We start from the raw sequence: 22,030 nt of genomic DNA, 5'->3' as shown, positions 1-22,030 counted from the left end.
CTTAAATACTTCAGAGAGTGGATTCATCAGGAATGACACATAAAATAAGTTTGTATAATATTCTTAAATAAAAAAGTAAGTGTAAAAACATGAGCAAGCAACAGGAATTTTTAAAAATAACCAATTTAGAACAAATGAAATTAATGGCAAATATGATAAAAACATCTTAAAATATCAAGAAATGTGGAAAACACTGTAAAAAGACCTCATCTACATTTAATTGCAATTCCAGAACAAAATGATAGAGAAAAATGGAGAAGATAAAATATTCAAAGAGATAATTGCCAAGAAATTTCTAAAATAACTGAGAGATATGAGACTTCTCAGGAAAGGAAATCCCAAAAGTCTAAAGCAGGAAAGAGAGAGAGCGAGAGAGAGAGAGAGAGAGAAATCAACACTATAGTGAAACTACAAAATAACAAAACTGAAGGGAGGGTCTTTACAGCAACCAGAAAGGAAGATTATCTAGCAAGGTACAGGTGACTGACTTCTACGTAGTAACAGAGGAAAGCAGAAGACAATGGAATGATATCTTCAATGTCTTGAGAAGGTAAATGTCCATCAAGAATTGAAACAAGGAAAATACTTTTAAGTGGCTGGTGAAATAGACATTTTAGACCAAACTAAAACAAGACAGCTTGCCACAAACAAATGCTTACTGATGGAAATTGTACAGGATATACTTCGAGCAAGTGGAAAATGGCCTCATAAAAAAGGTCCAAAGTATAAGATGGAATGATAAGCAAAGATATACATGTGGGTAAATCTAACAAAATAGTGGCCTATTAAAATAACAATAATGATGCCTCTATGTGGGGATTTAAAGGAGATAAAAGTAAATAGATGCCAACAGTAATAGAAACAAGAGTGGCAAAGGATTCTAAGGCATTTGTAGACTTCAGAAGGAAGATAAAGGCAGGGCAGATGTCCCATCAGGTGCAGCAGTTATGCAAACTATGTTGAAATGCTGAAATACATCTTTGCTACTCAGTAAACAGAAATTCTCCACTCCTTGAGCCACAAACTATGAACAAGCTTTAGTGTTGGAAATAGACATGAATAATGGGACTTGGGTGGGATGAGTTATCAATGGGGTTTATGAATAAGCGTTGCTCTGGACCAGTCCATGGAAGACAAGAGGGTCCAATCATTCCAGGCATCAGGGCAGGACCGTCTGGAGCCTTGTTGATGTCAGGAGCTGTGGCACAGGCCCTCCACACCAGGCCATAGGGTAGAGCTGGCATCAGATGAAAACCAGCCACTGCCAAGTGCCAGGGAAATAGTGTCTATCAATTCAATGAGAAAGAAGAATCAGATTAGTTTACCCACGTCAAATCATGACATTGGTAGTAGCTTTATTTCATTCAAAATAGAATGAAGTGATAAAAAATGTTCAGCTTTTATCCATTGTAAGTACTATCGTGATGTGTATAGTTTAGTTGGTAATGAAAGGCATATATTATTCATCTTTATTTTTACATTGATTAATATATTAATTCATATTACCATTTTAACAGTTCCATATATTTAGCATCAAGTCAAGAAAAAAGTATTAACTTTAGGCTTATACATTAAACTATTATCAAATCAAATATCAATAAAAGCATAATCATAAGAAGCATAATTTATAAACTGATAGAAAGGAAAAGAGAATAAGAAAAATAAAAAGCAAAGAACTGCCCCATTACCTATGAATAGGAAAGTATCATTTGTTGAGAACCCAAAACATCAGTAAACAAATGAAACTGCTCCCCAGAAAGAAAGTGTGGGAGCTGGGGACATAGCTTAGTGGCACCACGCCTGCCTAGCAAGCACAAGGTCCTGAATTTGTTTCCCTGTACTGGGGAAAAGAAAAAAAAGTGTGGGGTGCAGAAAGAGGCCAGCAACTCAGACACTAGGGAATCTTGGCAGCTGTCCCCAAGGGAAGGCTCCAGAGTAAAGCAGGGCAGGAGAAGGTGTGTAGGTTATAGAGCCCCAGTTACAAAGGGAGAGAGCAAGAAAGACTCAAATATTACCTGGGACAAGCTGTTTTTTCCTACCTGAAAATCTACAGAGCAACAACTTGGGCCCATTGAGTCTCTGAGTGATCTGTTAGGAGGAGGAGGAGGTCTTGGCCATTGGAGACAGTGGGTTCAGCCCTGCCATTGCTCTGCCCATTCCCAGCAATGGAGAACTTCACCTGCCCTCACTCTACACCAGGGAACTCTAGGCTAGTAATTGTCTCATGTAGTGAAGGCTTGGAGCCAGGGAGCACCAGCAGGGTTTGAGGGACCAGAGTCTGCTCTTAGTCCCTGCTCCCACCCCCCATCTACACCTGACCTTAAGAAGTGAGCAAGATGGTCCCTTGCCTCTGTAAAGACATTCCAAGCATGCCCTGCTTAATCTTGTACAACCATCAGGTGGGCCTGGGATATGGGATTTGACCAAGGAATTGGTGATTCTCTGAATGCAAAGAATCTAGCTGAGGCCTGCCAGGCTGAAAGTTAGAACTGGACATAAATGAATTCAATAAGTTGCTGGGACTGCCCTTTGAGGACATGGGACTCCTGGGACATGACTAATAAAAAGAACTACAAAAAGAATTACTAAGCAGCCCGGTGATTTAGCTCAGTGGTTCCAGCGCCTGCCTCAAAACCACAAGGTCCCGAGTTCGATCCCCAGTACCAAAAAAAAAAAAAAAAAAGAATTACTAAGCACTGTGTACCAGGCACCAAGCAAGGCAGAAACTGTATTTACAGTGATGCCTAGGTAGTGAGGTCATTGCCTCCAGGACAAGCAAAAGCTGCAGCCCAGATGACAGGCTGCAGGAATTCCTAGAAGTTATGTTATGTTCACTCCTCCTCCCAGTCCTGCCTTATCACAGGAGTTCAGATTGCCTAGACACTGAGAACCACAGTGATATCACACATACTCCAAAGCTGGTGATTCTCTGGAACAAATACCATCATTGCATAAGAATAGAAAGCCTTGAAACTCCTTCAGCAAAATGCATCATCAGAAGACCTGAGTACCTTTTTCCTCCCAGACTCTAAGAGTTAGCAGAATACTGAGCCAAGTTGTTTGAGGAAGAAACAAAATAAACCACAAGAGTCAAGTGATGAGGGACATGTTCAAATTGCACTTTCCCGTGATAATAGCAAGGAGCCCTCGATACCCTCAAATGTTTCACTGACACAATCAATCTTTGCAATAACACTATGATGTAAACATCCAATCTCCTTAGTGTACGCTCTCCACCCTATCAGAGTAATACACTATTATGGCTAAGTGTGGTGGAGCATGCCTGTAATCCCAGAAGTGTTACTCATTGGCTGAGGATTTCTTGGCTCAATACAGATAAATATCACACACTGGCAAAGTACAACCCTTTTAGTATTAGTAGCTGCAAGCTTCACATTGCAGAGCCTCTCATTTCTCAGTTTTATAGCTCTTAGTGTAACCCTGTACCCTGAGCGTTAGCAGGTCCTAGTGGCTCTCAGCTCTGGAAGCTTTCTTGAACTTCCAGCTCCTCTCTAGAGTTCTTCTGCTCCTCTGTGGAGCTCTTTACAAGATGGCTTCAAGTCTGTCATTACTCTGCTGTTAGCTCTCTTCTACTCTCTGGAGTTCTTCAACAGCTCTCTGGCTGCTAAGCACATTGAGGGTGAACAACCATTAGTGTTACCAGTTTTTACTTTAGTGCAACCAGCTCAGCCCACTCTGCCCAAGTCAAATCACATAGGCTATAAGACAATCAAAGCTAGGCTTTATTGGTGCCTATGCTACAGGACTGGGGGCACTACACACGAGAGCCCTTTTGGACTGATCTCACTGCTTATGTACACAAGGGGGAGGCCAACAGGCAGTCTCCTGCATCTTAGTGATTATTTGAGAACTGCAGGAGTGGTGACAGAGAGAGTGAAGTTATCTTGTCATCTGAGGTGGTGCTGAGTCTTCAGCAGCTGCCATAGCTGAAGTGAAGTCTTCTGGACACCTGATACAGCCATGGACAGAGCAGAGATTCCTAAAGCAGCCCAGAGGTGGCTAGAACAGCCTCAGCAGCCATGATGGCAGCCCAGAGCAACTGTGAAAAAAAGCTGCTGTTTGATTGTCAGCTCCCACCTGTTCCAGGGGGCCAACTTCGTTACTGACAAAGCTTTCAAAGAGTTTCTAAGAACTGTAGTAGTGTTGATTGTACCAGCAGAGTTTAGGGACTTTGGGGATAGTGGCACTAGTCCTCTATTTAATTTCAGTGCCTGTGCTATGAGAGGTGAACCTCTGCAGGAATGCACTAGCAGCCAAGTGTGGGGCAATGGCATTGGGGCTGTCACTGGTTCACAGGTACTATCAGAGTTGCAGGAGGAGCTGTGAGCCTAGCGAGTGGATATTGTGGCAACCACAGAGAAAGTGGGAAAACACTAGAGCCGGTCTTTACCCTCCTTGGTTGCCTTTGGGTCAACCTAGTAGCAGTGGGAAGGGGCATAACCTCTGCCAGCTAGATCACATCCCTTTCATATTTCAAAGGAAAAGTATTTCTCAGGAATGATTGGGCCTCCCTGTTCTAAGGAGAATCACAAGTTTGAGGCCAGTCTGGGCAACTTAGTGAGGCCCTATTTCAAATGTAAACTTCACAAATAATTCACAGAGATGTTAAGTAACTTGCTCAGAGTTGCATAGCTAGTGAGGCTTTTTGCTGGGAGTCAGGCTCAGGTAGACCATATCATACTACTGCTCTGATAAACATCTCCCTAGTGCCTCACCTTTATGTATTGTGGGTCACACTGTCCCCCTGTGTAGGAAAGTCAAAAGCTCACTTGGGCTTGGATGGTTCTAACAATTCACTGAGCAGAAGTACAAGAGGAGGGCAGCACCAGGCTTCAGGCTTAAGGGCAGGATCCAAAGGAGACAGAGCCCCCTTAAGAATGGGAGCAGCAGTGGCTGAGGCAAACCCTGGGTGTGCCATTGGGGAATGAACTGCCCACAATGCTTAAAGCACTTGTGATGTATTGGGTGATGTTCTGCTCACTGTCTGCCTTCCCTGCTGCGCCATGAGCTCCAGAATTGCAGTGCTTGTGTGTCCCTGTTTCCAGATATATCTACAGTGCATAAACAGAGAGGATGCTCTGGGTCCAGACACTGCTGCAGAAGCAAGCCCACCCCTGGTGGCTTGTTCTGAATAAGTCTAATGCGTTAAGACAAAGGCAGCTTTTGACAGAGTTCTGATCTTCTTGCCACTGATTCTTGTTGCCCCAGACACCACTACAGCTTCTTCCTGTTCACATTACAATCTTTCTGGTTGGTTCTCTGCTGTCTTTAATCTATGAGACAAATATACTGTTATGAATGAGTGTAGTAGTGCATCCCTGTAATCCCAGCTATTCAAGACTGAAGCATGAACATGCAAAGGAGAGGCCACCTTGGAAAATTTACCAAGACCCTGTCTCAAAATACTATAAATAGGAAGGGGAGCACAGTACTCTTTGGATTCTATCCCAGAACAGCAAAAACATACATAAAAAACAATATGTTTTTTATACTGTTATTAAAGTAGAAGAGGTGATTCTGCTATCTATGGAAAGGACAACGTGTGTAAGAAAGAGAGCGACCAACTCCTCCTAAACTGCCTGGAACTTTCCTGTTCTTAGGAGAGAAATTCCTGCAACACAGAAATGTAATTCTCTGTCCTGAGCAAGCCAGGGCAGGAAGGCAGCCAAGCCAGAGGGTAACAAAAGGAAAGACAGAGCATCTTCCAGAATTCACTGAACATTATTATGGCACAGAGCATCTGTACGTGCCACATACCTTGGAATTTCAGGTCCTGGTGGCAATAGGGCAGTGGCTATTTTTGTGGCCATGAGAAATGTGCTTCCCTCCCAAAATTTCAGTTCTCCCACTTGGCACACTAAAGACCTTACAGTGCTATGGCGATGCAGGTGAGACTATTTACCTAATGTGGCTCACGGCAGTGCCAAACGGCATCACCTCTTAGAGAAGCCATCTGGAGGGGAAAGACAAAGGGAGATATCCTTTTACTCCATTTCCTTATCCCTTGATATTCATTGATTCCAAAATAATTACCCAAGGAAATTAAAAAGCTCTCTGCAGAAACAGGTTACGTGCAGTACCATTTATCATGGTGAAAAGCTGGAAGCAAACACCAATGAAACAGAGACAGATGATAAATTATAGAATGGTGGATCCACTACCGGAGATCACATGCTATGGTCATGAGAATAATCTGATGGATGCTTGGAACAATCTAAATGGACATAGAAAGACAGAAGGCAAAGCTACCTGAACTAGGATGGAAGTGTGTAAATGTGTTACTGAAGAAAGTGGTTAGGATAATTCTGTTGTTTGATCAGTAAGATCCATGAATGGATTCTTCCTTATTTTTTCAGATGATGTACGTTGTGATATTATTTTTCATCCACAAATGCAATTAATAAGTGAGAAAATTTAAGTAATGGGCTTCATGGTCCTTTCTAGAATTAACATCACTCCATGTTACTCCCTCTGATGCCCTTGCTAAGGGCCTTCTCTGGATAGGTGGATATTTTGCTGCTCAGAAATCACCTGCATTTCAGTGGATACCAGGGAATAGGGAATGGAGCCAAAACTCCTCATATCTACAACAATGTCTCTCCTACTTCCAGCCTTCATTCCACAAACTCTCTGTTGGAGGTTTCTTAGGGGGGAGGTTGAAACAGGGCCTTACTGAACTCAGGCTACCTTGAACTATGTAGTCCAGGCTGGCCTCAAACTCCCAGCAATCCTCCTGCCTCAGCCTCCCAAGTACTGGGATTACATGCACCACCATACCCAGCTTATTGGGGTGTTAGTGAATTCCCTGTTGCACTGACCATAGGCTACAATCAAATAAACAAATTCTGGCTGATTTATGCAGAAAAAGAATGTACCAGAAGATTCCTGAGTAGCAATAGACATTTTTTTAAAAGCTATGCATCAAGACTAGGAGAAAAAAAGACACTGAGCCAATGATGTTGAGACCAAAAACACTGGCAATAGGGCAATGGCTATTTTTGTGGCTGTGGGAAATGTGCTTCTCTCCCAGGATTTCATTTCCCGCATTTGCCCAACATCACATTAAGAAATACAGAGAGATTTCTGCCGCAGACACAGCCACCATAGGACCCACCTGTCTGGCCTGCACTGCTACTGCCAAAACTGTCTCCAACTGTTTATTTTTCTCTGCTTCAGCCCACTAGGCTCAAGGTCCTGGTTAGGAGCACACACTTAGGCAAGTCTTGGTTGCACAACCTGTGTCACAATTGCTAAGGAGTAACATCTTCCTGAGAGGGAAGCTCAGCTTGCTTATTTAAAGACCCACACAAAGGTGAAGGAAGGGATTCTTCCCAAAATGAAAAGTCTGAATGATGACCAAACACTTGACCAAAACAAGATCCCCTTGGTGACTCCATATTCCCACTACACCTTTGTCTTTCTTATGCTCTACCTGCCTGGGGTCAAACCTTTTAGCATCACTCAATGGGCCCCAGGATTTATAGAATTCACAGCAGCATAGTAAACATATGTTCAGTGCCTTTTGTAGCTTCAGGGCCAGGGTTGGACCTGTGTTTCAGTTTGAAATGTTTCCTCTAGTTCTCCCACCTTATAGACAGTACTGCCCACAGCTACAAAGCCACCCCATCCTGGGATGCTACATGTTCCTATGCTGGACAACTTAGTCCACTTGGGCTGCTATAATAACATACCATACACTGGATAGCTGTGATTGCTAATCTTAATTTTCAATTTGATTGATTTGAGATATGCCTAAGAAACCATAAAAGCATATCTCTTCATGTATCTTGGTGGGGGTCAACAGTCTTAGAGACTTGATATGGTCCCTGGCCCCTTCTTCCCTGGCTCCTTGCCTGTCTTTCTGCCTTCCAGCTGCTGTGAGGTAAGCAGACTTCCTCTGTCATGCCTCCCACCATGATATTTCTGCCTTGGAACCAGCCCACCATGGACTGAAGACTTCAAAACTGTTAGCCAAAATAAATCCTTCTTCCTTTAAATTGTAAATGTCAGGTTTTGTGTCCCAGTGACAAACAAAAAAATGGTACCAGCATTGGAGTTACTGCTGTCATTATGCCTGACCATTTGGTTCAGAGTTTTCAGAATTAATTTGCATGAGGGTTTTGGAAAACTCTGGAACATGGAGCTAGAGAAATCCTAAGATTGTAATCTGACCTTGATGGGCAATTCTAGTATGAGTTCAGATGTCCAAAATGCCAATACAAATGAGGGTATTAAAACTGTGCTCATGAGGTTTCAGATAGGAAAGAGAAATCTATTGGAAATTGGACTAGGGGCCATGCATGTTACATTCGGGTAAAAATTTTTTCTGCATTTTGTCCATGCCCAAAAACCTTATGTGAAACTAAGGCCTTTAAAAACAACAGGCTAACTGATCTGACAGGAAATTTCAAGGTGGAACAACATTCAGTTTCTTCAAGCAATACAGATGGTTACTTTTAGCCCAATTTACAGAGAGAATCAGAAGCAAAAAGTAGAGCAGAAATATCTGAAAGACATTCAATTTGGCCAAAAAGGAAATGCACAGAAAGCTGAGGGAAAATTAGGTGTGATTTCTAAGGACATTAGTGCCACTGAAGAGAAACAAAGTATTTTCCATGGGACAAGAAGAAAGATGACTTGAGGGCATCTCAGGAATCAGCACGAACCCTCTCATCACAGGCTCAAAGGTAAACTCTATTGAAAGACTTCAGAATAAGAAGAGAACTATTGGGTGGCCTTCTTGCATAAAGAGCTGCCCAGGAAATTATTTCCGCAGGATTTGTGCCACAATACTCAGCATTCCAGACATTCAGAGACCACATTGATGGTCTAAAGGGTCCAGTTGTGTTCAAACTGGTGGCAGATTTTGACATTATCCATGTGATGCTGGTTTTTCAGACACAGAACATAAAAGAGTCATGGTGTCATGGAGGCTTCCAACCAGATTTCAAAGGAAGGCCTGCAAGGCCAAGCAATATGTGATACTAAGTTCTTGCCAGGAGCCCACAATACAACAATGCATAAAGCTGAGAATGAAGAAGTTGGAGACCCCAGGTAGTCATAGAAGTCAGAATGTATGGTCTCTTCCAGGAAAGCTATAAGCAATGAGCTGAACCAACCCGAGAAAGAAACTATTTGGTGTGCAACAAGTAAAGTCATAAGAATTGAAGCTGCACAAGCCATTTGGAGCTCCCATCCTGCTACCATATGCCCCAGATGCCAGATATGGAGCTATGGGATTTAATGTTTGCCTACTGGGTTTTGGTTTATCTTCTTCCATTCCTCTGTTCCTCCCTTTTGGAATGGAAATAATTAGTCTACACTACTGAACCTCGGTAACATGTAGCTTACTTTTTGAATTTTATACTGGTTCAGAGCTAAGAGTTTGCCTTGAGTCTCAAAGGATTTTCGACTTGGACTTTTGAACAATGATGGAACTGATGCGACAGTGAGGAAGGAATTAGTGCATTTTTGGATACGGGATAGTTGCATTATGTTAGCATAATTGTGACTTTGTTATTGTCTCTATTTGAGAATTAAGGAGATCTGTTTGGGTGTCTGGTTGACATGGGGTGGACTTACAATGGTTAGCCTTGTGGACTTGATTGGCTTGAGATATGCATAAAGTATGAAGTTAGGAAAGCACATTTCTAGGTGTGTCCCCACGACCTTTGGGAGTATATTTGTTCCCTTGACAGCTAATACAATAGTTTATAAATAACAAATTTATTTCTCACACTTTGAAGGACGGAAAGTCTGAGATTAAGACACCACTACTTTCAATGTCTCTCCCCCAGATGTGGCATCTTCTATGGGTGTACTCATGAGGGGAAAATGTTGCCTAATTTTTTTCATAGGGACTAATTCCATTCATGAGGTTTCACCCTCCACGACATCACAACTGCCAAAATGCTGCACCTCAAAATGCCATCACATTATAGGCTAGGGATTCAAAATAGGAATTTTCTGTGAACCTAAAGGTACAGACCATAGCACTAGGTTCCCCCAAGAAGGTCTTTCAGCCTAATCTCCAGCAAAGCCTGATTCAGTAAAGAAACTAAATGCATATCACTCAAATTTTTTCTTTGACAGAGGGGACTGTGGACATCTCCCTGTTCCAAGTGGCCCACTTTAAAGAGGAGGGTATGATCCTGGAGAAGCCAACCAGGGTGGACCACATTACACAGTCCTGGAAAACCCCTCCTTCTCCCCGATGGGAGTTCTCCTGAAAATAATCCCTGCTGTCCGGCGCTTCATCTGTATCACCTCCACCACGTTGCTCTACCATCACATCCATGCTGAGGAAGTAACCTTCCACCTCTACCTGATTCCAAGTGACTGCACCATTCGGAAGGTAGCCCTCAAAACCAAAATGGCCAGGCCAGGGTGGACTCATTGTAAATATGAAATATAGATGGACCCTCAACTGGGACTAAAGATAGGACTCTTACAAGTGGGAACCTCAACATGGGTGGATGAATAATACTGCTCTCTGCTCAGCCGCAGACTGGTTTTCTGATACCCCCTATTTTTCCTAGCTGTTTTTGCTGCTACATCACTAATGTCTAGACAAGCTTTTGTAGTCTCTTTCCAGAATTCAAAAGATGGGAAAGCTGCATGCCCAAATCTCACCCATTCTTTTCTGACAGTGATCCTATTGCCACCCTTAACAGAGTAGAGCCCAAGCATGAGGCTCTCGTTGTGGGAGAACATGGGGAGAGAGGGATGCAGAGGCCATGTAGCCCCCTTACTCACACACTGACATGACATCTCACCTTATTCAGCCCACATTCTGAAGAGCAGAATCACCCTTAAACATGTTCTGTATGTCCCTTAGGCCATAGATGATGAAGAAAAGAAGTTCAAGTTTGTGCAGATACATAAGCCACCCCCAATGGACTCCCTTTACATAGGCACCCGCTACACTGTGTCTGGTTCAAGAAAGCTGGAAATCATCCCAAAGGTGAACAGCCCAGGTGTTTGTCCCCACCTTAAGATCAGAAGATCTGCTTGGGAAAATCTGTCTGAAGGTCTCGGGGCTTTCTCAGCAATGGTTACAGTGGGGCAGAAGGCAAGTGGGATTTAGGGTGAGTAGGAAAGCTCCAAATAGTAAAAGAGGGATGCTTCAAAGATTACAGGTAAGAAAAGGAGATGGTGATTCACATTTTTAGCATGGGGAGGATGATGCTGTTTGACTTGGGGACAGAGGCAAGCATTTGGGCTATCCAGTGTCAATGATTTCCAGTCAAAACATACTAGGAACACAACTGTAGTCAAACACACTGTGGTTTTTACTCATTTCAGCACAACATGGGGAAACCTGTGGTGTCTCAGTAACGGGGTGTTAGAAAGAAATTACTAAAGGATTTGGGCCTTTGCTGGGTAATTTTGGCAAAAGTCCAAGGAAACATTTGCTTTAGGTTGGGTGTTGTCAAAAAGTAGGGTGATTGGGAAACCATAATCTCAAGGGAGGGCATGTGAAAGCAAGCATAAAGTCATATCCCTAAACATATAGAGTAACACCTTTACTATGTGGAGGGGGTGGAGGGGTTAGCATTTTGTGGCCTGCCTGATAACCTGTCTAAAGTTCATGTCCTGTTTATGTACAGCAAGGGACAATACAGCTTAGCTGCAAACCTCATATCAGTTTGCAATGACGTTGAGCTCTACCTATAAGGCTTGGATCAGTTCCTAGCCACTGGGGGCTATTTTTGTTCTTTCTAACTATCCACCCTCCCCAGTTTTAGCCAAAGGCAGGTGACCTTGAGCCACTGAGAATTAATACACAGTAGTAAATTTTCAGTATACCCAGATTTGCTGCTTAGGCAAATCCAAGAGGTGTCCACTTCATGGCAGTCTGTAGTTATCTAGGGTTAGAAGAGTGTGAGATGAGCGGTGGAGCCATGTGATACGACAGTGGCTGCACAGCAACGTTTAATGCACAGCGTGGGATATGTCAGACAGTGGAAACAGGAGCAATTAACAAAACCAATAAAATGATCAGTCTTTGTAAAAGGTCTCAAAATTAGGGCCCAGATTATGAAACCCAGAATCCACAGGGGTCTGTTGAAGAAAGCCCAAAAGTCTCCTTTTTTCCTTTCCTTAGTTACAGATTACCCATTTGCAACATGTATAAGAAATCATGAGGGCGGGGATTTAGCTCAGTGGTGCCACGCCTGCCTCACAAGTGCAAGGTCCTGAGTTCAATCCCTGGTACCAAAAAAAGAATTTTTTTAAAAAAAGAAATCACAAGGAAAGAATGGAAAGGAAAAAACTATTAGAAAAGAAAAAAAAATGGAAACAAAGCATGTAAATAGGGAAGGGCGCACAGGTAATGGGGAAATAATAAGAACCAAAATACATCATGTACAGGTACAAGCACCCAATGATAAATAAAAATGTACTGTATACCTAAAATGTACCAATAAAAGAATTTAAGCAAAAAAAAAAAGAGAAGAAAAGAAAGAAATCACAAAGTATTTGCTATAGTGAAAATTTCCCCATGTCTACATCTTAGATTTTCATCTGCAAGTTAGCATGGAGGATAATAGATCCAACAGTCAGTTTGCTTCAGAGCAGTAGCTACAGAAAATGGACAAGAGAGTTTTTCATTAAATTGTAGAAGGAAAACATCAGGAATCAGAGACAGCAGGATGAAGGTAAAAGAGAGCAAATTGGTGGTCCACAAAGTGTCAAAATGAAATAATACAAAAGGTTAGTACTAGAACTAACAGGAAAAAATGTTGAAGAAAGAAATGTTGAAGAAATAAAAAAATTCATGTTATTCTGACACCTCTGGCAGAAGCTGCACACTTTAAAGACAGCAGCTTCTGAAGGATTCCTGATAATTTTATTAAGTGTCTCCAGATGGAACCAAGATTCAGTAGTTAGAATGAAGGGATATTGATGTTTTAAGTTGGGAAACATGAACCTAAGGGTAATTGTTTTGTAGTTTTCCTGCATTGTTAATTTTTACTGAGAGATTATAGAGACATAATTTGATTATTCAACAATCATTAATCCACACTAGGTATGTGCTTCAGTAAAAGTAGTTCGGTAGACATAACAGAAAAATCTCTGCTCTTGGGAAACTTACATCATGGCAGATAGAGCCTGCATAATTAGAGGCTTGGTGACTGTAACACTAATTGTTGTAAAATAAAGAGAGCAGAGCCAGGAGTGGTGGTGCACACCTGTAATCTCAGTACTCAGGAGGCGGAGGCAGGAGGGGATCACTGAGAGTTCGAGGCCAGCCTGGGCTACGTAAGTGAGTTCTAGGTGAGCCTGACCTATCTCAAAAAAAAATAGAGCAATGTGAGAGAGTGACTTGAGCTTGGTCTTCTTCCAGAGGTCAGACAAGGCAGTTCTGAAAAGACACCACTTGGTTTGGAACCTCGGTGACATGAAGGGTTCAGCATATGAAAATTGGTCGCTGAGTATTTCAGACAGCAAGAATGTGTGCACGTGAATGGAAGAAAAACAATAGAAACAAAGTTTTGTACATGGTGAAGGGAAGAAGGGTTGAAGGGAAGGGAGGGGAATGGGAAAAAAAGAATTAAGATAGATTATGTACAGCTACAAATTGCCTGTGATGAATGTGATTGTTATGTACGTCAAAAGTGTACCAATAAAATTAATTTTAGGAAAAAAATGTGTGCACAGGCACAGAGGCAGGACCAGCTTGACAGCCCCACATGACAACAAGTTGGCCAGTATGGCAGAGTCTAGTCCCTGCAGCAAAAGATGGGGTCAGGGGCCAGGGATTTAGCTCAGTGGCACCGTATCTGTCATGCAAGTGCAAGGTCCTGAGTTCAATCCCAGGTACCAAAAAAAAAAGATGAGGTCAGACCTGAGGCAGAGTTTCCCAGGGCTCACTGGCCCTGTTAGCCTTGATGTAGAGTTTGGAATTTGTTCTAAGTACAATGGCAAGGCTTTAGATAGTCTGAAATACAGTAATACATGTTCTGATTTACTTTCAAAAGACACCTCCTGAATATCCAGTGAGAAGGGTTGACAAGGAGACAAGAATGAAAGCAGGGACAAGTCAAAACACTGCAGATGCCAGCCATGGTGCCTTCACTAGAACAGTAGCAATGGAAATAGAGAAAAGTTGATGAATTCCAGACAACTGAAACACAAGCAGTTACCAAAACTAAAATAATTAGCCTTGGAAACAGAGCTCAAAACCTATTTGGAGGTAGAGGCAATAGGACTTGGTGGATTGGGAGATGAAGGATAGTGCCTAAATTTGAAACCTGACTGCTCAGTAGAAGCTAGTGCCAGATACTTAGTCTGAGAAAACTGAAGGAGAAGCATGTTCAGAAGACAATTGGGAACTCAAGAGTTCTGTCTTGGATTTGATTTAGGAAAGGAAATAGATGTAAATTTTCTGCCTATTAGAAGTGGGTTGAATTTATGGAACATTAGGAAGACAGGCTCTGGGATCAAAAATAAGGACTTGAGTTCAAGAAGGAAGATATGGAGAGGGCCGGGGATTTAGCTCAGTGGTTCCAACACCTGCCATGCAAGTGGGAGGATCCGAGTTCCATCCCCGGTACCAAAAAAAAAAAAAAGATATGGAGGATGATGGAGCTGGTTCAAGAAAAAAGAAAGCTCAGGATGCGTGAATATTACTTACGATGAGCCTTGACTCAGCCTTGACAGTTAGGATTAATAGTCTGAAGCAGACAGCTAATTTCACTATAAGAGATAATCAGTACACCTATGGGGTTGAGCAGGGCCAAGAAGGTATAAAGTGGGTAAACACCTCACTTAACTATGACTAGTGGCTTTTCACGTGGTTGCACATTTTCTCTTGATGAACTGGAGCTCTGCTGTCAGACCCCTGGAGAACCATTCATGTGGTATGCACTGTGTCCTCATATGCCTGAAACAGTATTTATGGTCTAAAGGTGGTGACTGATTTCTGTACCTGAGATAATCACTGTTTCCATGGTGGTGAGCAAGACCAAGAAGGTGTTAAGAAGGGAAAGACTTCACTTGCTGTGTAAAACAGTGGCTTCTCACCTGGTGACTCTTTCTCTAGGAACTAGAGCTCTGCTATCGAAGCCCCTGTGAACCCCAGCTCTTCTCTGAGATCTACGTTGCCAACTTTGGGTCAGGGATCCAGCTGCAAATAAGAAACAAGAAAGATGAAACACTAATATGGGAGGCCTTGTTGAAACCAGGTAAAACCTGAACAAGTCGGCTCAGAAGTGGGAGAAAGAAAGTTCAAGTTTGTGTCTATGTGTGTTTTCATCTGTGTCTGTGGGTATTATAGTAAAATATAAATATAAATCGCCATATAAATATAGTGCAATAGTCCAGAGAAATTATGTGACTTTTTCAAGTCACTTGAGGGCTGATATGAATAGAATTTAAACTCATTTCTCTCCTGTGCACCCTGGTATCTCCACACTTCTCCTGAATTAAGAGGTTTAGGCATCTACAAGGCCTTTGGCACAGTGTCTCATCATGGCTTGGCTGTGAAATAAAAGAGTAAGCAGAGCTGGGCATGGTGGCACACGCCTGCAATCCCAGCAATTGGGAGGCTGAGGCAGAAGAATCGCCTCAAGTTCATGGCCAGCCTGGGCTACATGGTGAGTTCAAGGACACACCTGAACGACATAGCAAGACTCTGTCTCAAAAAAACAAAAATAAAAAAGAGTAAGCAGTAGAGGGTTATATGGTTGATAGATTAAATCAGCTCTGCATTTTGTCCTGGATCAGGCAACATTTTCAAGGTAGACATCAGGAAATCAAATAAAAAATTTTCAGGAGTAAGAAAATCTTTCTTAGTCAAACACTACCACCCCCCAAAGTCTCCTAATCAGTCCTTCTAGGAACAGCTAGCCTTGTCAAATGTCAGTGGTCAAATTTCAAATCTTCAGAGATGCTATAAAACAAGCTTTACTGCACAGTGAAAGGAACGTGGGCTTTCCTCATCCTTGGTAGGGAGGCAACCACAGGTAGAGAACTAACTAGTCAAGCATCAGACTTGGGTTTGAATTCAACTCCTGCACTTACTGGATGGTCCTGAGAAAAATTCTTAACTCATTTGAATCTGTGGTTCCTCATCTGCACAATAAGGCTCATAATTACTGACTGATCATAAATAAATAAGATACACATGTATAAATACCGAATAGTTTCTCTGGTGTGAGAAACTGAAAGTGCAAATAAGGACTAAAATTACTGACTGATCAAATTGTTGGAAAGATCCAACAACATGATGTCTGGACATGCTCATGAGGTGATCCTTAATAAATGGTAAATATATTGTTCTTTTTCTTTTTGTTAAGTTGACCTCTTCTTAACAGTCTAATTCTGTCCTTTGGAGCTTAAAGAAGTCTATCTTCCCCATGGGAAAGACTTCAGATATTGGAACACTGTGATCATGTCTCCCCTTATGCGAATCAAACATTTCTAGTTCCTTCCACTCCTCCTCTTATATTTTGTCTTAAATTCTTGACCACCCATTCACCTTCCTCAGTAGATGCTCCAGTATGAGCCTGAGTTAGGATTGGCTCCAGTCCAGTGAAAGGGAGCGTGACGAACATCCCCTCACAACATCCAAATGAATCCAGTGATAAAAGTACCACCACCCAGGTCCTTGCACTGTTAGGTCACACTGAACTCAGAGAATAGTTTAAGTTCTCTTTCAAAGCACTTGGTCAGATTCTCCACTAGGGAATCAGTGCAGTCCAAGGCAGGATAAATCCAAGTCTGAGAATTTGTGGCAGAAATTATTTGGCTTATTCAGATGCCTTCTCTCTCATTATTAGTCTATGATCATTGCTTCAGGGCCTTAGTTTCCATATACATAAAGAAAAGATTCCCCAATGTTTAAGAGCCTTTCCAGTCCTTACTCCAGATTCTATCAGAATTTGACTGTAGTTTGTTCTTAGAATCAAAGAATTTCAGAAGTGTATGGAAGATTTGGGGTATGACAGGCATATTTGTAATCTTACAGATGTCTCTTCGTATTTCTTTTCCTCCAGGAGACCTCAGACCTACAGCTACTCTGGTCCATCCAGTTTCCCTAGGTCAGTAATAGCTGTCAGAGACCACAGGAGACAGTGGTTGTCCTCAGGTGTACAATCTAGTCCTGAGAGGAAGAAAAGAGGGACAGGAGAGGACTCTCACTGCAGACCTCACCAGGGGATAAGTTGGAAAGGCATGTGGCCAGAGGCAAGTGCCTGCCCAGCCCCTCACTCCTGTCCATGGCAGCTCTCCCATCCCTACTCAGCCTCAGTGCCCCATCATGAACCCCTCCCCCACACCCAGAGAGAATGTAAAGCTAAATGCTGGCATGAAAAGGGGCATTGGTACATTTCTGGTAGTCTGTCCTTCCAGAGGTAAAAGGAAGTCAGGGATGAGAGGAGCTAAATGGCTATGGGGAAGGGGAAATGGGAGGGGTAGGGGAAAGGAAAGAAGGGAATGGAATTAATATGAGAAAATGAAAAAATGGAAACAAAGTCTTTGTAAATAGGGAGGGATGGAGGGGTTGAAGAGAGGGCAGAGGAATGGGGAAAAAATAAGAACCAAGAGAGATTATGTAAAGGTGCAAATTTCCAATGATGAATGTCATTATATTGTATACCTAAAATGTACCAATAAAATTAATTTAAAAAAAGAGAGAGAGGAGCTAAATGAAGAACCAAAAGTGTGTGATCAGATGTAGGGCCCATAGGTGGGAATCTTTCTTTGCTCATTCCAGGTTCACCTTCACCTCCGAATGCCCTGGCCTTACTGCACTTCATTGACCAGCACCGGGAGCAGCTGGTAGCCCAAGTAACATCAGTGGACCCTGTGTTGGACAAGCTGCATGGACAGGTGCTGAGTGAAGAGCAGTATGAGAGTGTGCGGGCTGAAGCCACAAAGCCAGGCCAGATGCGGAAGCTGTTTGGCTTCAGTCGATCCTGGAACCGGGCCTGTAAAGACAAAGTCTACCAAGCCCTAAAGGAGGCCCATCCTCACTTAGTCATGGAACTCTGGGAAAAGTGGGGTGGAGGCATGGGGGGACTGTGACAGCTCAGTAGCTGAGGTCTAAGCATTCTCCTCTCTTGTGGGCCTCGGTTTCTTTATCTACGGACAAGTTGTCATCTAATTTACCTGCAGCCCTAAAGTTTGGGAAGAAGTCTCTTCTGGGCATTATATGTTCGTGTCCAGGGACACCTCAGAGGCACCCTAGTGCCTCCCTTGGCTTTCAAGGGGCAGCTGTCCAGGAGGGATAACAGAATCTCAGAGAATGTCTATCTGGTGCTAGGAGGAAAATATCAGACCACTTCTCTTCCAGTAACTCCTTTATACCTGCACCCTTTGCAGATCCTATTCTGCTGCCCATAGTACCAGGCCAGAACCCTCCCTGTCCCATGTAGATGCAGACAGGAATAGGAGGGGACATGGGACAATTCATCTCCGCCTGGAGACCCAGAGTAGAAAAGACACATGTCCTTGGAAATTGTGCTTCATTTATAAGTAGGAAGGAAAGAAATTTATCTATCATTTATTCTGTCCAACTATCCCATGGCTGGAGTTGACCTAAAAATGGTGGCAGGGGAATTCTCATCAGGGCTTTTCCAGACCATCCCAAGATGGGGCTGGCTGGGATTTCAAAGAACAAAGCACTAAATAGCAGCATAATCCATCTAAAACATTAGGTAGAGGAACTTACTTATCAAGGGAATCGTTGTTTTCCTGATGGACAGTGAGAAAGAAGACATTCTACCCAGGTGTGTCCATGAAAGGCCATTGGGTCATGTCATTTATCAGATGGTTTATGGTATTTGACTCTGGGCCAGAGTCAGTTTCTACATGTTCAGCAACACACTGGGTATTTCAGTGTCTTGACCTAAACAATGTTATCACTTCCTAGGAATGGACAAGGCCATGGCTTAGATTCCATACTTCAGGGATTCATACAGATGGCCAGGTCACAGAGCAGTTGAGGCTCTCTTTCTCAGTCAGGTCAAAGAAAGGAAAGGCAGAAACTGTGGGCTTCTCCATTGTCCATGTTGAACTTGGCTTTTCTATTAGTTCAGATGTGTACTTTGTTGTTTCTAGGGTCTAGATCAATTTCTGGGGCCAGGAGAGGGATGGAGACACAGGTTGGAGGGGGAATGGAGTCTAGGTCTTGGCTGAGTCATCTCTTCCTGTGAAAAGTGAATCTATGCCCTCCGTCACTGCCCTGTGCTCCTCCAAAACCTTGTGTCCTTCTTGCCTCATCAGAGCTCTCAACACATGGCATCAGCCCTGTTGCTTCATTGCTTATCCCTCAACTAAATGGCAAGCTTCCTAAGAATGGAAACCATGTCTGACCTGCCCATCAATTCCTTCCCAACTCCTAGTACAGTGTCTGACATACCTTGGGTGTTAAGTGAAGACTTATTAGCAGGAAAATGACAAAGGAACTTTCTCTGGACACTTCCTTTAATTCCCTCTCTGGCCATCATATTATCAGTGATACCAGAGTCAGGGGTACTAAAATCCCAGATTAGTAGGTCACACCCTTGACCCCAGTGAATCATAATCTTAGAATTGAACTCACTGCTATTGAACACTCATAAAAACATTGTCTTCCATTCATAGGAGCAAAGCCTCACTCATGCTGCCACTTCCCAAGATTCAGAAGTACAAGTTGATTTTATGTCCCTCCCCACAGTCACTGCACTTGAGCTTCCATTCTTTACTCTTCATTTCCACTGCAGTATCAGTTTAGAGTGAGATTGGGTAATGGGACAATGAAAAGGAGGAATATGAAGTCTGATTAAAGAACCCACAGCATCTGTCAGAGAGAGAAGGTTGATGGATAATCAGATCTTAGTGATTGAGACTCCTAGGTTCTGACTGGGTTTTAGGGTGTGAAGTAGAAGGGCTAAGGCAGGCAGACTTGGTAAGAAGTCCCAAGATATAGCTGGTCATGGTGCTGCACACTTGTAATCCCAGCACTTGGGAGGCTGAGGCAGGAGGTTCACCAGTTCAAGGCCAGCCTAGGCTACAGAGTGAGTTCAACTACTGTCTTAATTACTTTTCTAGTTGCTGAGACAAAATACCTGACACTCAAGTTAAAGGAGGAAAGGTTTATTTGGCTCACCGTTTGTAGAGGTTTCAATTCATAGTTGGATGGCTCCAAGGCAGGTTCGCATGTCAGAGGGGCATCACAGAGGAGAAACAGTTCATGGTGGGCAGAAGGTACCAAGCAGCAAAGTAGTGAAGCAGCAAGTGATAACAGTAGCTCTCTTTCTGTCCCTTATATTCTATCCAGGCTTCCCACCCTAGGGCTGGTAGCACTCACACCCAGGGTGAGTCTTCCTATTATCAACTCCCAGAACTATGCCTAACCAATGAGTGAACTAATTTAAAAATCACATAGCCTTGATCCCAAAATCATATACTTAACCCCAGCATTACACACTGCAGATCTAGCCACCCCACCTATGACAATATGAGGCTCTGGGGGGACATTTAGACACAAGCCATAACAACTACATAGCAAGACTCTGTCTCAAAAAATCAAAAATAAATAAATAAACAAATAAAATAAAATCTCAATTTCCTTGTTTTTTTTCTCCCTAGTTTTTATTTCTTCTATCCTATCTCACAAGGACATGCTTCAGCTTGAACAGGTGCCACAGCCTGAAGTAAAAGGCAGAGGGGCTTCTGGAACAGGGGGCCACCTCATAAGCCCACAGGCCATAAAGTTAGGAGGCAAAAAATGTGATTTGCTGGATTCCAAAACTGTAGATCCTGGAAAGAAACCACCCATTCAACCATACAGAGAATTTTTTTTTGGTACCAAGGATCGAACTTAGACCTTGTGCTTGCGAGGCAGGTGGCAGAACCACTGAGCTAAATCCCTGGCCCTTTTACTCATTTTTCTCTCTCTTCTTCACTGATTAATTAAGGTTGGAAGGACTTTTAAATTTTTCTTCTTTTTGCTTTATTTTCTCCTTTTAAGCTTGTTCCTTTTAAAGTTTTCTTTTTTATTCTCTACATTTCTCTCCATTTTTCTTTTATCATCTTATTCTTGTTCAATTCTTCTGTTACCTTTATCTAATTTATTAATATCCTACTCCTTAGGATCCTTTGTCTCATTTTTGTCTCCTTCTTCTCAACTTCTACTGTTTTTCAAATTTTCTTCTTTCATTCTCCCATTCTCACCCCCCTATGTCTTCATTAGTATAACCCTTAAGCTTCATTAATCTTTAGATAGGCTATTACTGTTGAATTATTTTCTATTGTTAGTGGAGGTACAGCTGTTGCATTTAGCAGATATTTATTGTATTTTGATTGCAATATGAAAGTAGGATTAATCATTTTTTAAAATCTAACCTTTCCTCCCTACTTCTCTAGCCCCTTTCCATCTGTTCTTACCATATGATCTCCTTAATAGACATATTTCTACCTTAAAGGCTTTTCTGCTATTTTCTCTGCCGGGGATTATCTTTCCCCCACAGATCTCCTTTGAGCTTGACTCAAATCTTGCGCGGAGTCATACCCACTCTAATATTGTAATACAGTTATGCCTTGGTTCATGAACACTTCTGTTTGCAAACAATTTGGTTCACAAACAAAAGCATTTGGCAAATTTTGCTTTCATTTGCAAACTCTTTGTCAGGTGGCAAACACAACGACAACCATCTTCACCACACAAAAATGCAGCCATCTTCCCCCAAATCGTAAAACAAATTAAGTTCTTAAACCAAGGTACCACTGTATATCCTACTCTATACTCCTGATCTCCTCTACTCTGCCCTAATTGTCTATTTTCTTTCTTTCTTTCTTTCTTTCTTTCTTTCTTTCTTTCTTTCTTTCTTTCTTTTCTTTGGGTGGTTAGGGGTGCTGGAGGATTGGGGGGTGCTGGGAATCTAACCCAGAGATTCCTATATGTTAGGCACACATTCTACCACTGAGCCACAATCCCTAGCCTAATTTTTCTATTTTTTATGCATAAATCACTGCTGCAACTCACATGCTAGAGAAGTCCCTGGTACTCAATAAATTATTG

At 42.4% G+C, this 22,030-nt stretch overlaps 1 protein-coding gene across 1 annotated transcript in view; it reads left to right on the top strand.

Annotated features, from left to right (window-relative positions):
* LOC101723875 (NACHT, LRR and PYD domains-containing protein 1-like) overlaps positions 1 to 20,568 on the top strand; it is a 41,942-nt gene extending 21,374 nt beyond the window's left edge. Inside the window, 6 exon segments of the mRNA XM_087192042.1 lie at positions 10,114 to 10,194; positions 10,197 to 10,375; positions 10,859 to 10,984; positions 15,068 to 15,209; positions 17,022 to 17,066; positions 17,741 to 20,568. Coding sequence (XP_087048168.1) covers positions 10,114 to 10,194; positions 10,197 to 10,375; positions 10,859 to 10,984; positions 15,068 to 15,209; positions 17,022 to 17,066; positions 17,741 to 18,051 — 884 coding nt within the window. The 3' untranslated portion in view covers positions 18,052 to 20,568.
* Positions 20,569 to 22,030: the final 1,462 nt, after the last annotated feature.

This window comes from Heterocephalus glaber, unplaced genomic scaffold (assembly GCF_053883595.1).
Source record: "Heterocephalus glaber isolate CG9 unplaced genomic scaffold, H.glaber_assembly_v1.0 deba00001564, whole genome shotgun sequence".
Taxonomy (NCBI): Eukaryota; Metazoa; Chordata; class Mammalia; order Rodentia; family Bathyergidae; genus Heterocephalus; species Heterocephalus glaber.
The sequence above is the reverse complement of the archived record's forward strand: the minus strand, read 5'-3'. Positions and strand labels throughout refer to the sequence as shown.